Source organism: Enhydra lutris, unplaced genomic scaffold (assembly GCF_002288905.1).
Source record: "Enhydra lutris kenyoni isolate GAN:26980312 unplaced genomic scaffold, ASM228890v2 scaffoldscaffold62, whole genome shotgun sequence".
NCBI classification, from domain to species: Eukaryota; Metazoa; Chordata; class Mammalia; order Carnivora; family Mustelidae; genus Enhydra; species Enhydra lutris.
This window is the reverse complement of record NW_019154146.1, coordinates 14891190-14907785: the sequence shown is the minus strand read 5'-3', so window position 1 is coordinate 14907785 and position 16596 is coordinate 14891190. Positions and strand designations below refer to the sequence as shown.

General features: G+C 39.8%; 1 protein-coding gene across 2 annotated transcripts in view; it reads right to left on the bottom strand.

The window, feature by feature from the left end:
- Window positions 1-16302, bottom strand: part of LOC111158653 (nesprin-1) — a 167959-nt gene extending 151657 nt beyond the window's left edge. Inside the window, exons 1-5 of one of the 2 annotated variants that reach the window (XM_022520842.1) lie at window positions 16275-16302; window positions 11781-11975; window positions 10567-10707; window positions 3733-3900; window positions 3359-3520 (exon numbers count right to left, since the gene is read on the bottom strand). In XM_022520842.1, the coding sequence (XP_022376550.1) occupies window positions 3359-3520; window positions 3733-3900; window positions 10567-10707; window positions 11781-11912 (603 nt within the window). In that variant the 5' untranslated portion in view covers window positions 11913-11975; window positions 16275-16302. Of the gene's footprint in view, window positions 1-3358; window positions 3521-3732; window positions 3901-10566; window positions 10708-11780; window positions 11988-16274 lie in introns of those variants that run through there. The other variant, XM_022520841.1, reaches the window with a different exon arrangement.
- Between the last annotated feature and the right edge of the window lie 294 nt (window positions 16303-16596).

Sequence of the window (16596 nt, the reverse complement as noted above, 5' to 3'; positions counted from 1 at the left end):
TGGTTTTCAACCTGTTAGGGTCAAGCCTCCCCATTAATGTTTCAGTTTACTCTCAAGGGGGAGTGAATGTTTTTAGAAGGTAGCTATCGTTTTAAACTTTGAGGTCCAGCAGCCAAGCTTATTGGAGATGGGGTTTTCTTCTGAGGTAAAATGTTTTGAAATCAAATAGAGGGGGTGGTTGAATGACACTGTGAAATGATTAAATGCTACTGACTGCACACTAGAAAGTGGTTAATTTTATGTGGTTTGAGAATTTCAACAAAAAGATCCAGCAGTCAAATATGTCTTCACCCCATTACTCTGTCTCAGCTGGTGGCCAGCTGTTCCCTTTCAACATCCGACTTAAGACTAAGAGAAGGAGAAGAAATGCACATCTTTGGGTTTCGGACTTGTTTTTATGAGGAGGATATGTGCATGACACTTCTGTGTTTTAGATAAGTACCTTGGGCTTCTCTAAAATGACTCACTTTGGGGAGAACATGAAGTTCATGTTTGGTTTAACACCAAAGGTAAACATGCATTTTATTATGACTTTCAGAACTCTGCACAGCTCATTTCAAACTTTGAGTTGTCATGTATACTGAAAAAGCAAAAACAAAAAGAAAATGACCTCAGAGCTCTGCTTACTACCCATCTCAGAGCTTAATGTGGCAAAGACAACACACACCCACAAAGCATGAACTGTCCATGACCATGAAGATCCCTATCAAAGAAAGCCTTATCACTTAGAACAGCCACAAGTCAGCTTATGAACTGTAGGGATGTCTTAAAATTAGATCTACCATACAATTTAGAGAAGATAACAGGAAAGACACAGCACTCCCCCCAAATTCAGCAGATTTAGACAAACGTTTAGAGGAAAAACGTAGGAATTCTTTAAAGAAACATCAATACTTCCAAGAGAGAGTTGGGAAAGAAATAACAAGTTAAGTGTTTCTATTAATTTTTAGAAAATATAGAAAGCATACCTGACTTCCTCATCCACATTCAGCTGGAACTTAGAAATAGTAATTCTACAACAGTTCTTGAAATTTTTAAAATGCCTTCCAGAAGCTAAGAACTAATTTAGACTTTGTGATACCATTAGCTTTTCACGTGGGCAGCTCTGTCCCAGAATTTGTAGAACATAGGTACAGATGGCAAAAGTAGGTCAGATGGAAAATTTTAGATTTGTGATCATATGAAAAACATTACATTATTTATATTTTCTTTGTCTCTCATTAGAGCATGAATATAGTTATTAAGTTCAAATGGTGTGTAATCATCATGAAACTAGCTACATCTCCTCACTGTTAACATTGTTCACATTACCATTCCCAATTTAGAAAGATACAGAAAGTCAAGTGGTTGGCATTAATTACAAGAAAACTCAGATTCATTTCTAATATTTAATACTTAGCATTAACATGCAATTTTGAGTTTTCTCCATTAAATCCCTTGAACAAAATAATAATTGTGCTCTACACTGCTCATGCGTGTTTTCACACCAATGCCAGCCACACAGGGGGCGGTGGCCCTGATTGGGAGCTAATGTGCATTTCCCATTAGGAACTATGAAATGTCAGGGCAGACTAGCAGGATCCTATTCTCACGCAGTTCCTAAATCCTGGGGGGATCTAGTGAAGGGTCTTGGCGAGCTGTGGTCAGTCACCTGGGACACTAGCATGATGGGTTTTGAACAAAGGCAGAGATGACCCTGAGCGTTAAGAGAGTCGAACCATGTCAACCCTCCCTGGAACCCCTGGTCCTGATAATCTGAGCGGCAATGCTTAAATTCACTCCAATGCACCCTTGGGATAATTTATGCCAAATTCCTTTTGAATGCTTAGAGAAAACTGTAACCAAATGGAGGTGGTTTGTTTTCCCCCTCCAGGCGTGGGGGTGCAGGGGAGCAGACAGAATCCTGGTGAGCACCCTGGTGTGACACAAACAACATCTCAGATAACAGTGAGGTGGTGGCAGCTACAGTGGCACTTGGGAGAAAATTTCTCTGTAATCGTCACCTAATTTCACTGTAATCGTCACCTAAGTCCCTGGTTATCCTCATGTTTGGTTTATCCAGGTAAACAAAGATGGTCTTTAATTTTCTATTTTTAAAACACCCTCCCCAAACCAGACCAACTATGGATGACCTTGGGACAGCAGAAAGCACCAAAGAAGGCAGTTTTATCAAAATAAGGCTTAAAATTGGGTGGTATACACTTTGGTCTCTATCGTAAGAAGTTATCAGAGGGTCAAAAACCTGAAACTACTATTTCTCTATAGGTTGTCTCTAGATGAAATGTTCTCATTTTTGTGTTCTACTGTAAGGTCCTATACTGTAAAAGAATGAAATCTTGTTGTAGATTATACATATGAACAACTATTATATTACAAGGATATCCTGGATTCCAAAAACAAAGTACAGACTTTCACTCTTAAAGCTCATAAATGTCCCCATACTTGACAGATACAGGTATCATGCCATGCTTTTACAACACTTCATATGCATCTAAAAATACCTTTCTTTTCCTCTGCCTTTTATAGGGTCATCACATGCTCCTTCTTTGTGCTTGGGGTCGGTAGTGCTTCCCCCTATCAGGTTGACTGCATATTTAGGTGACCACCTCAGCACCCTCGGCTCCCATCACACCTGATTGTGCATTAACAGCACACTCGATCATGTTGCTGAAGCATTAACTAGATTTTAATATATGCACTTTCTTCGCATGCATTTTAAACGGATGCATTTTTAACTTCTTTCGGAGTTAGGTTAATGTAATCATCTCGGTTTCTCATGTAAAGCCGAAGTTTTGCCTAGTTTATATAACTTTTAAATAATGATTCAAGTCAGGGACAACCCTAAGGGTATAACTTTGAATATAGGTATAACCCTATTCTTCAACTGCTTCTTTCACTTAAGCCTGAGAATTATTCTCTAGTGATACTGGGAAGCTGCTAGGCACACACCGGCTGAATTTCTTAAAAACAACAATAACCAGAGAAGGGGGACATGGGGTACATTCTATTCCTACAACAACAGCTCACAACAACAATAAAATAATTTGGCACCTAGTAGGAAAGGCGCTCGGTGTGATGGAAGTAAAGAAGCAATACTAATGCAGGCAGCTTTCTTTAATTAAGTTCGAGGTCTGAATTTCTATCTTCCCCTCTTAGATCCCTCCCTGAAGCAGTGGTGGAAACAACCACCACTCGGAATCTTGTTTACTCTGTAAGAACTGATATTTAAAAAATAAATAAATAAATAAGTCAGTCTGCTCTCCCAAACACATGCTTGGCCGCTTGGCCGGCTGATCAGTCAGTCACAAGAGTGCACCTCCTTAATCATGCAGGAAGCTGAAGTCATTGCTATTATTACCTGATGTTCAGCCATCTGGCTCTCCGGGCTCCTGCCGGGCTCCAGACTCTCACTGAGTTTCATCTCGATGGCCTCCATCTTTGTGGAGATGGACTGGAGGGAGTCCTGGTACTTCTGCTGACGTTCCAAGGCCTCATAGAGACTGCGCTGCTTTTCACTGATCTGGAGAAGAACAGGATGTTACCAAATGTTTCCTAGCCCCTAATCTCCGTGATTATGACATTTCTTTCCTCATAAGACTTTCTTACCTCTGTGGCCCAACAGAGGGTATTCAACCGTGTACCCAGTGTGTAAACTCGCTGCACGTGTTGCATAAGAGAGTCGCTAAGGTAATCCGTGTCTGGCCGACTTAATGCCACGTTTCAGAGACTTACCACATTTTTTAAGGTTTCCCAAGAACGCTGTAAATCATCTAATTTAGCAGTAGCAGAGGGCTCCAGCCCTGGTTCGTAGAACTCCTGAGGGGGCAGCGAGCTGGGGTGGATCCTCGCGGCGTCGGTCTGCAACCTCTCGGGGGACAGCGCTTGGTAATAAGCAATGTCCTGTGGGGACAAAGCCCAGGGTCGGACTCCAGAGAAAGACAGAGCTCCCATGCTCTGGACACTCTCTGTCACGTGGAGGAAAGGTTCAGGACCCCCCTCTGTCCCAAGGGGCTGTAAACTATAGAAGCTAGTAGAATTCTTGTGACAAGAAAAATTTAAAGATCATATTGAAGCACATTACAGTTCCTTTTGAATTTTGGCTTCAATTAAAAAATGAACACATTTGCCAGTATTTCAAGTTGGCAAAACTCATTCTTAGTTTTTATTTGGTAAAATGAAGATACAAATGATTTGACTGGAACACATGTTTAAAGCTTGATTAACTAGTAGGGCAAAAAAAGAGAATGTAAATTATCTTATTTCCCAAAATGTTGTTTCATGTATTGATGAAAATTCTACCTAATTTTAAAAAGTACTTGATTTATTTATTTTTTAAAATTAATTTTTATTTAAATTCAATATAGAAGACTGATGAATCACTGACCTCCACCTGTGAAACCAATAATACATTATATGTTAATTGAATTTAAGAAGCACTTGATTTAAATAAATCTGTACGTCATTTTTAAGATACAGCCAGACCTTCAGTATTTGTGAATCTATTAGTCACAGAAATTAATTAAAATATTTTAATATTAAATAAAGAAAAATGTAATGGCTTAGAAGTTAAAACTACTCTAAGAAACAAATAATGTAAGGGATTCCTTCTAAGCAATTCCTGGAAGTACACTAGAAATAATCAACTTAAATGATGAAAACAAACTTCTGCATTTTTTATTAGTTTCTTGGGATATAAATAACATTATATATTTTATAGTACTCATAATGGAATCTACACTATCAAGGCATGTAAATTCATCTGTTCTCAATTGTTTTTATGCTTGCGTATTAATAAAAATTGAATTGGGGAGTAATGTTTATATTCTGGGAATTTGTATTATAAAGTTCACTACTTTTACAATTATACTGAAGAAAACTATGCATATGAACTTAAAATACCTGAGCCTTATGGATAATAATGTCTTAAGGAGGTCCCAGCCACTAGAAAAACCAAAGTAATAGCAGGAAGGGCCTGGCGCTTGGTGGTCTGTACAAGGACAAAAGCAGGATTGTGTAGTAGGAGGAGTTCTGACAGGAGTCTGACACCCGAGGAATCAGGACAACCAAGATTCCAGTGGAAATTCTCCTCCTAAGCAGCTCTGTAATTGGAGAAATTCACATCTCATGAATTGGTTCCCTCATCTGTATTACTGGGGAGTTCAGAGGATTGAATGAAGCCATATTAGAGAGGCCATGAGATCTATCTATTTTGTTGGTGGTGCTGTTGAGACTTCTGGGTAAGTCCCCAAATTTAACTGATGACATTGGAATGTGGAGACTGGTTCCTCTTCATTTGTCATCCGGTCACCAACCTGAGTAGACTACTTTGCTATTCTCAAGTCTTTGCTCGGCTCATCCCCGTTCATGCTCCCCTACTCTCACCCAACTTCCGCCCTCCGCACTCTCGAACATGATAGCCTGTCATCACTGAATTGGTTCACCCCATGTGCACTTACAGCTACGTCTAAAGTTACTTAAGCTCTTCTCTCACCAACACCTTTGCTTCCTTCTCCTCTTAAACTCTGCTTTACCCACCTGGAAAATCCCAAGCAGGACTCGATCCAGTTTTACTTTCCAGAGTGCATGTGTGCGCATGCTCACACCCATACACACACACACTCCACACACAAGCACAGACACATAGCTGAAACCACTGAGATCATCCCGAAACTTCTCAAATTTCCAAAAACCTGTCTATTTTCAGACTCACCATTATCTTACACTTGCCAGTTTCCTTGCTTAAGGATAATCTTCCTACCTACTTCCAGAATCCCAGCCACCTTCGCTTTTTCAAGGACCTTCGTCCATTAAAACCTTCCTCTTCTCTCTCTCTCTGTTGACTTTTTCTCCAGTATATAAATAGAGTCAATATTTTCAGTCTAAAAACATCTTTTTTGGGGTATTTTTCTTACAGGATACCACATAATAGAAAAGTCCATAAATCGTAACATTATGGGTCATCACACGTGAACACACAGTCATGATACCATTTCTTCCTTTTCTCCCTTTCCCTTGGTAATTCAGCTTCTAGTAGTGGTAGAATAGCAGTTTACATTTGATAATGTTCACTTTCTCACCCTCAATCCACTTCCAAAAACCCAGCTGAGCTTCAGTCCTAATGACTCTTTTACTATGAAACCAACTGATTATTTTCAGCCCTTCTTCTGCCTGACCTTTCAGAAGCATTCAACACTTCTGCCCGTCCCCTTCTGGAAACACTTTCCTTTGAATCTGTCCTCCTTCTAGCTCTGGTCACTCAGGCTTTCTCTCGTGTAGTTTGTCTCTTTGCCTCACTCTGAAATATTGGCTATTTATAAGCTCCATACTCACAAATTCATTTGCACATTTATATCCCACATGCTCTTCAAACTAGACATTTCCAAAAAAAAAAAAAAAAATCCAGGATGAGAACTGAATTTAGGGGAAAAAAATAACATTTTATCCACCTTTCAATAAATGGAACTTCTACTCACCAAAGCTCTGAACTTGGGATTCTCTATTTCTTCTTTCCTTTTCCATCCACTGCTTATTTAGGATGAACTCTGTTGACACATACCCTTGCCACGGCACTGGTTTAAGTTCTCATTAGAGCAACAACTTCCTAATTCTCAGGCACAAACTGGCAGCCCACAGGCTACCTTGGGCCTACAGACATTTAGCTTGGCTTATGCAGTGTATTAAATTGTTGAAAATGTCATCAAATTAGGGAGACTTTATAAGAATCAAGATTCACAGCTCTTTCCAGGTGGTTACAGCAGTTCTAACAGAGGAGAGGCTGCTTGGTGCATGAACGGAGATGCTGTTCGGGTCCCCTTGACCCCCCGACCTGTTTCTCTCATGAGCATCACCATTCCTGGGCAGGCATCAGAGTGTGCAACTCCTGTCCCTCACCAGCTTCTCTGGCTCTATTCTATTGTCCACACTGATCCAGGATGATCTGTTCTAAAACCGACTTCTGCACATAGCTCCTAGTTAAATTCCCTCTGCGGTTAACTATGAGCTTCTGGATAAAGTTCAATTTTTGGTGTGCAGCCTTCACGGTCCTGTCCTTCATGATGTGTTTCCTTCAGTACCCCCAGTCTCTTTTTTCCCCTCTCCCTCCTCCTCCAAATCTTGTTCTCTAATTATACTGATACTATTTGCAGTTGTCTTGATGGGCTATCCTCCGTCCAATCAGCACTCCTTCTATAAGTCCTTCCCTCTGTCTGAAAAACTTCACGTCACTCTAGTGCACACCAGCTGCCTAACTTGCACTCTTTTCCGAAAGTTCTGGGTGCCATCTTTGACCCCCTCTGAACTTCTGGGTCAGGCACTTGCTCCAGAACACCCTCACCATGCAGTTTTCCCACTGTCATGGCTCTTGTACCCTGCTACTGTGATAACTCGTCTGCTCCCACACACTGTGAGCTCTCTTAAGACCGGAGTGAGCTTGTTGTCTTTGACTCTGATCCTGAGCCTTTTGTCTTTGACTCCGAGCATGTCGTAGGGAGTCTGGCAAATAACAGGCAGCCATATGCATCCCTAATGAATCATACCTATAAAATCGCTTTTATAAAATTTATCATCTTACATACACAGACGGTAATACTATTACTGTCCACAAAGAAAAGCAAGAAGTTGCTTTAAATGTAAAAATTTTAAATACTCTATTATAAAAAAAGAAGCCCCTCAAAAGAGCCAGAATAAAACAAATATGTTATTTTAAAAAATTCTTTTTTTTTTTTCTGGTTCTTTGGTGTGTGTGTGTGTGTGTGTGTGTGTGTGAGAGAGAGAGAGAGAGAGATTGTGGGTTTGTATGGGTATTACTCAGGCAGATTTAACAGGACTGACAATTCCTGGTTTCTTAAAGCATTTGAAAATATATATCACCTTTTGTAGATGAATAATTTGTATCTATTTGAGGGCTACATAGATTCAATAAATAGAATCAGTCCCATAGAGCTGGCAGGGAGGAATCATCCTTAAGACACATGTCTCTTGTCACTTTGTGCCTACGTTAGGAGAGTCATTATCCCGCAGATTCCTGGGGGCCTATATCTGGAAAGCTATAGCTACTATTTCATTAACATGGTCCGGGTTAAAGAGTACTTTCAGGCTTCATGTCACACTGAATTTCCACAGTTTTGTGAACTGAGAAGCACTGCTTCCCATCACAGAGGAGGCCGCCAAGGGGGCTTTGTGGGCCCTTTCAGCTAACAGGCAGGAGACCTGACCCCCGTCCTAAGCCTTTATCCGGGGGTCTGGCACTCTACCTGGTACAAGATGGCGCTTTTCAAACTTTGACTTCCGTTGATCCTACTGAGGAGCCCGACTCCTGCTTTCCTTCTGCAGCTAGTGGGACGGGGGCAGGGGGACCTGGGGGGTGCCTGGTTATTTCCACTCTCTGGGAAGCTACACCATTACCACATTTCAGCTAATAGCTACTGTCAGAGGCGGAACACACTGCCTGTGGGGTGGGGTGGGAAGGAATCAGTTATATAATGAAGATCTACTTGCAGAAGCAGCAAGCCCCAAACCTTTTCTTAACAGCTGCAATTTTATAAAGCAGTTATATTTGGCTGCCCTCGAAACAGTTGTGCACATTCTGTACAGTATTTTGAGTCTGAAAAGTAGAACTTAGGGGGATTCTAAATGTCCTCCTCGGCTTCCAGAGAAAGCTTGTTGGCCATGTTGGGGTATTTGCTCATTTTCCTCTGACTTCTATGACTGTACGAGAAGAATAACATGTGGCCGTATGATAGGGTTGATGTGTTTGAACAACACCAAGCAGAACACATTTGCTTTTTAACAGCCCCCTCTGAGTTAAGCCGCCTGTGACATAAGGTCAGTTTTTGCTCGTCTGCAGGATCACATAAAAGTACGTTAACAATGGGATTTAACTGATGTTTTTCTTTGATGCAGGGGGTGTCAAACTGATTTAAAGCAAAAATCTCATAGTTTTAGGATCTGATTGAGTTTGACAGTTAAAGTAACCATAATAAAACGTTTGCATATTTTATCATTCATAAGGCCTTTTTACATGTACATTGAAAGACACTTTACACGAAGTATCACTGAGACTGACAATCTTAGAAAAGGGCTATTCTTCCCACAGTGCTAATCTCAAGGTCAGTGTTTACTGCTCAATTTGAAAATTTTAAGGACATTAAGTATATTATATAGGGTAATTTTTTTCCTATACAATAAACAGCTGACTATAGCCACATTTCTCTGATTCTAATAACATCTGTGACCACAGAGAAGAACACAACATCAAAGAATGAGTAATATGTATTTTAAAATCGGAATTTGAAGAACAGTTTCCCCCAGAGTGCCCTGAACTTCTCCTTTTTTGTTGTTTTTAATTTCCTCTCAACACTTCTGTTATTATTCATCCCACAACCACCTTTCTTTCTAGATTATAAGGTCTTTGATGGCAGAGGGACTGTTGTCTTCTCCTTTATTACCTACCTGGGACCCAGCACAAGACTTCATGCGAAGCAGGTGCTCAGAATATGTCTGCTGAATAAATAAATTGGTTACGTCCTAGAGCTATATACATTTTTACCAAGAGAATTGTTTTATCTAAAATTTTCATCAATTTTACTTTCCTCCTTTGGGGCAGGAGGGTTTTTTTTTTTTTTAATCACATAAATACTATTTCAAATGCTTCTGCTTTAAAATAAAAATAATTGTAATTGATTTGTAATATAGCTTATAGAACATTTGCTCTGTGTAATGCTTCTTTCCTAATAATAAATCTCAACTCTTTTGAACACTTAAGTAATTTCATAGTAATGTAATTAAACTTTTTAAAAGTTATTCTGGCTAAAGGAAGAAAAGGTATTACTTAATGTGCATTAAAAAATTTTGGCTATTGTAAAAGCATATTTTTTTGTTTCTATACAATAGTTTTCATGAAAACTCTTTGACATATTTAATTTAGTACAAGCTAAATTTAATACAATACATGTGAAGTGCACCACATAACCACAAGGTATTACCTCTACTTTATAGGAAATCAAATTTAAGATTATTAATTACTAAGATTATTAAGATAAACAAAAAGCACACGTCTACTGAGGCATTCCAATATATACACTGGCAGACACCCCATAAATTGGTCAACAGCAAATAAAAAAAAAAAGTATAATATGGTGAGCAGAAGCTTTTCAACTTCAAAATCTAAGCTGGTAACCGGCAAAACCATGTTTAATGAATGTTAAAGTACAAAGAGATCATACGATTTTACAACGGTGACACAAACACTTCATTTTCTGTTAGGATGCAGTACTCCATGACAGACAGCTGTTAGAAACTAACGCTGTAATACCTTAAAACAGGGCTTTCTCCATCTATAATTTCTGTGACCTAATTTTTGCTCATCTCACTGCTAGCAGCCCAGAAGAGGAGCTGATATGCTGAGCCAGTAGTGGTGTCACTCGACAATCACTGATTGTGCAATTTCACACCTAATGGTGCGTCCCTCAAAGTCCAAGATTCATGCCCACAGTCTATTAAGAACAGAGAATGGAGTCCTGCAACCGTCCAGAGATCAGAGATGGAGGAATTCCAAATGGGTGGTACCTGGTTAACAGAAGCATCTGTATTAGCCACAGGTGAAGGGGAGCGACAGGCAGGTGGAGACGAAATTTCACTGCTGGTTCCCTCCTCCCCAGACTCCTCAGTGACAGGTGACAGCAGAGTGTGACAGCGACCTGCAGTCATCTATCACATAAAATGTAGCCCAAAGGACATGAACATCGGTTAGCTATGTTAACAAAAGACCTGGTCAGGCACTGGTCAAAACAAAAATAATAATATAACAAAGGTTAGAGACCCCAAGACCCAAATCTACATACAAATTGTGTTAATATTTAAGACTTCTGTCCCCAAGTGACTGTGACCCTAGGGCCCATTTGTAAAAGAGAGTGCATATCACAATAAAGACTCGTGGTGTTGATTATTATTTTCCTTTCTTTGATGTCTGTGTCTCTATAAACAAGTAGAAAAATCATGAATCATCCAAGTAAGGGAACAGTCTACAAAATAAACCTTGTGTCTTTTGTGGCCATCTCAAATTCTAAATATTCTAGGGAAATAAATGCACTCGAGGTAATATTTTGCCAAATGAGTCCAGGTACGGTTACACACCACCTGAGGCACAGCACATATGTGTGGAAAAATAAGTAATGCATTTTAGATACAAAGTGATAGGTAAGTGATGTTGCAGAACAGAAATTAATGGAAACTATTTTATTTTAATTCAAAGCTAAACTTTGGATTTTCAGTTTTCTTACTTTCCTAATAGTACCTTTTCTTCTATATTTTATTAAACGTCTGTATAACAGAATACACAAGCATATCTAGTCGGCCAGAGTTTTAGTTTGGAAAACATACACACAAAAATATGTGTAGCATGATTCTCCTATCCCCCAGAACAGTAGACAACCATGCAAAGGAATGTTATTTTATTTATTAATTTATTTTTTAAAGCACAGAGCCTCTCAGTATTATTGCTAAATTATAAACAAATGAAGGGCCAACCTTCGGCACCTTAAATAATTCAGCCACCTCAAGCAAATCACATCATTTTAACTGTCACTGTTTACAGTATCAAAAACTGGCCTTGGCCCAAATGTAGTCAGAGAGTTAAGGAGACTGTTCCTCAGTCCGAGTCTGCAAGAGCTAGCACTGATCCCTAAAACAAGCCCCGAAGAGGGAAACTGGAGCCCCTAGCCAGGGTGCAGTCAGAAGGGAGCGCGCGGCTCGCAGCGCGCCCGGCCTTCGCCCTGACTTACCATGACCACCGAGGGGTGGGCCGAGGTCGCGGGGAGGAGCTCCCTGTCCAGGTCCTCCGTCCCCTCCGCCAGCCCCTCCACCTCCGTCACCGTCAGCAGCATGGTGGCGTGCTTGGCTTTCATCGTCAGCATCTTGCACTTGGAGTTCAGAGAGGCGATCTGCTCCTGGTAGCCCTTGATTTTCTGAGCCAGCTCCTGGGGAAACATGCCCCCCCACCCCGTGTGTCAGAGCGGCATCCAAAGGAAACACAACTAGTAGCGTTCGTCTTCCTCCAGCGCGGGCCAATGAAATCGCAGAGCTGCGCCAGCCGACAGCAGCGGCCGCGGCCGAGAGGCAGGATGTGGACGTGCGAGCCGCGGAGGAGCCTGTTTGCAGCGCACCCGCAGCCCGACCACCGCGCCGCGGGCCTGCAAGAGCGCTGCATGGCATGCGTCGGACACTCAGTGCCCCGCGGTGGGACAGTCCACGCCCGGGAGGAGTCCGTGTGCAATCGGGGACTTATGTAACGTGAAGCACTCACAACTTTCTTTAAAATGCCTAAAGAATCTGAAACTGCCAGATGGTTCATGCCATGGAAATTAGGTCATGTGATGACTGAAACTACAAAAAATGCAATGCTCAGCTCTCACCATACTTAATGCAGCAAATTGAGCAGTCATCTGTTACGGACCCCGTCACAAAAGTAACTTGCGTATCAATTCCTGTGACCCACGGAGTTGTTTTTTGTAGATAAGCTAAGTATTACATAGGAAATCCTAAATTTTTATGCAGATCGTTCCCGCAATAAAGTTTTGTACATTCACCAAATTCTCCCTCATGGGCTCCACCATGCCTCACATGTTACTGATGTTTCAAACCAGAGCTTTGAACTTGAAGTTCATTTCAAATTCAATGGCTTTTAAATTCATTGATTGTTGAAAATTGTTTAAGAGATAGAGGTGTTAAAGCTTTTACCAAGAGCTTACTGAAAATAGATTCTGGACAGTACGTAGCTCTCTAAAATCCAAAATATTAAGTAAAAATTATCTAAAATGGTAATTTTAAAATATTAAATTTATATTTTACTTAGAAGATGTATACATGTTTAACAAAAATGAAGATGTGTATTCAAAACATGAATCCTAAAAGTACCAAACCATCACTTTTTTCTGTTCCTTTTATATGTGTTTCCTGAAAAGCTGTCATTTAGTGCTTGCAGGTAACACATTTTGTGACAAAAACATTAAATGCCTTTAAAACAATAGTATGTATACACATAAATCACAAGGCATATATATGCACTACGTCTGTATGTATATATGTATGCACATCCTATCATTTTAAACATGTTGACATTCAAACCACAGCTTTCAACTCAGAAGTTCACAAACGAAATAACAAACAGGTTTATGTATAATGTGTGTTTATGTATATAAGTGTACATATGTGTGTATGAGTGTGTGTGTGTATGTATATATGTGTATATACGTGTGTGTCTGTATATATAGGTACACACACACACACACACACACACACACACCCACACACCCCTGCCAGCCAAAACTGACTAAATGGAAGGAAAAACAACCCAGCAAAACTCAGCCAGTAGCCTGTCTTCCTGACTTCTTCTATAGCACAATAATTTTTAAAGCCAAAATTTTAAAAAGTAGAAATCATCACTTCTTTTAGAGCTGCAGGTACTTAATTAAACCTAATAGGGTTTTGTTTTTCTTAAAATAGTGATTAAACAGCTCTTTACTACATCTGGCCTAGTGCCTACTACATGGTTACTCTATTATAATTAGCATGCACATATGGAAAACATCTACCAATTCAGTGGACTCCTTGAATTCTGTTTTCATAGGACAAATCACTAAGCCTTACAATGGCTTGCCCCACAGGGGTAGATTTGAAGAATCTTTGTGAAGTAGCATTAGTTTTAGTCCCTCCCCTTTTCTGCCTATGTGGATGGCTGTGCCCCTTACTGCTGTATCCCGCAAAGCTGTGTGCCCACACTGACAACAGACACCCACCTCCTAACCTAGAGTTCTCAACTTTCTTGTGTATAAAACTCATTTGGGCTGTTCGTTAACAATGAAATTCTGGTCTCCACAAAGGATTTTGATTTACCAAGCATTTTATGCTTATCCCATATGACTCCCTTGGAGAAATAGCTGTTTAGAACTTTCTTCTGTAAGAATAAAACCTGTCTATATCATAAAAATAATTTGGTGGGCTGGTGATTAAATCTACTCAATTAAAATGGAGCCCCTCTGGCCTAAAGTATTCTCTGTTCTCAAGGAGCATATGTATTTTTAATTTTTACTGGATATTTCTGAAAATGACTACAAAGGATGAGTATAAAGAGGCAGGAATTGCAGACACTGTGGCTGTTCTAAGTTCGGGGGCTACCCCTCTCCTGGGCGATCTCCTGCACCCGGGAGACCTTGTATGTAAGGTAAGAAGCAAAGAGCCTGAGTTTTTTTCGATCTCCTATGATCGAAAAGTGGCAGGATAATTTTTTTTTTCAACTTAAAGGCAACACTTAAAAAATTACAGAAAAAATGTGAATTTCTTAGAAATGAATAAATTATCAATTATTTTTAGGAGTGACAGTTATCCTTCTATACAATAGATCCACCTCAAAATTGAAATTTCATTAAAAGCAGACTGAAAATACAGGAAAAAGCAGCCTTCCCCGTTCTTATGTTATCATAAATCAGGCTTTCTCCATTCAGCACTTTCCTTCCTGTGTTTGTTTTATACATACCACGAGTCTCACACAGGACAATGCCATTATTATTATGAAAATGCATTCTAAATCACATGACAAAACTTACAAATATCTACACTCATGTTTAGAACTGGAAAGAGAAAATGGGACAGAATGAGTGGCTCACTGAACAGGACCCTGGGGGACACTCTACAGTTGACTGTGCTCAGCACCAACTCTGGGATGCTGGACAAGTCATTTATTTTCCTGGACCATCATTCTTCTCTTCTGTGCAATAAGGTAGCCCAAATAGTTTCTGCTGCAGGGGAAAAATCATGGAATTTGGAGCCACAGATACTGGCTTAGAATCTGGTTTCTGCCAGTTACTAGATTTGGGAGCTTGGGAAGTCACCTACAAAAATAAGTTTCTGTTTTCTTATCTGTATAATGGAGATGATTTAAAAAAAAAATCCTTACCTCACAGTGATGTTATAAAAGATAATGTAACAACCTTGTAAACTATTTAAAAAACTCAAAAAACTATAGTAATGATAATTATTGTTATTTCAGACAAGATTTTAAAAATATATACTTTCTGTACTATGATATGAAAGTTGTTAGAACAAAATTCTGGATCTTATAAAATGACATTAAAAAATCATTCAATAGTAAATTAATTTAATATATAGCCTAATGTATGAATTGTATAAACAGTGGTTTCAAATATTTGCATAACATATTTTCACTTAACCAATGGCATAAGAGAAATCAATAGTTAACATAAATGACATGTACAGTGTAGAAGTAAATGTAGGTGAGAGGTTTATCAATGTTATTTTGTAAATCATATATAAATGTAAGTTACTGATGCATTGGCCATGTCAAGATATTAAAGAATTGCATTTGGAGAGTAGGTAGTGAGATACTGAATCCTTCAAAGGCAACAACTGAATCTTCTGAGAAACTCATATGATAACTTGGTTTGGAAAAATGGTTTGTTGCTCTTATGACAACAAAGTTAAAATAGAGCAGATGAAGAATAAACTAAGTATCTACCCTTGGCAGATAAGACACACTCTTCCACCCTGTTGCTTACCCCAATTCATGATGCTGTGAGCCAGTCCCCAAGGGAAAGAGTAAATGTGAGCCATACAGGAATTGACAGGTCAGAAGAAATTCATTGGCAGGTATCAATGGGCCAAGACACTCAAGGTCTATGATCCCTGAGACCAAGTCTGCATAAGCAGTATTCAAGTCGAATTTATAATGAAGTTATAAATACAAAAAAGAAGGCATATTTGAAAATGGGGAAGATGCTGACAGACACAATCTGGAAATCAGCAAAACAACATGGACCATACTCTGATATTGGTGGAAGGAACTGAAATAATCTACGTTTGAAAGAGCAAATGATTTTTTGATATGAAGTGTCTCTTCTTTTTAAAGAGGGTGATCAAAGCAGCAAAGCTTTGAGCACTGCTGTTTCTAGCAGGCTCTGAGTACAGAGTGGACTATGTTTTGGTGTAACTGACTGTGAGAATTTTGGGTGCAGGAGACAATTGGTGGCTCCCTGTTGAGATATGTCATCAGCAACATAGAAAGAGGTTTTGGCCTCAAAGGGGAAGACTCGGGCTCTTGGGTCTTGGAGAGGATCAGCAAAAACAGGGCTAAAAATGCAAAGACAGTCAGAGGTGCTCCTCAAGGACTGAACACACCGTGTGTGGGACAGGGCAAACTTTCCTCTGTGATTCACTAGAAACCGAGTACATGTTCTCAGCAAGTGCCTGCATTCCCGTCTTACCTCATGTCGAGAAATCTGGGCCTGCAGCTCCTGGATGTTACTGGTGGCCACAGGTTTGTCCTCAATTTCTCTATGGGCTCCTTCTATGAGCTCCTGGAGGTGCTGCATTTCTTGCTCATACTGTTCATATTGTACCACAGCCTCCTTTGAAGAGAAAACAAAAAAACAAAAACACCTGCATGATTATCTTTCGGTGTCAATAACTATGGGACTCATTCTGTGCGGCCATCTATAGTGTTAACTGGTATTTTCCTGTGTGTCTAGGGAGCAAAGAAATGATGGGGAAAATCCCTGGGTGATTCAAGTCCTCAAGTTTATGCAG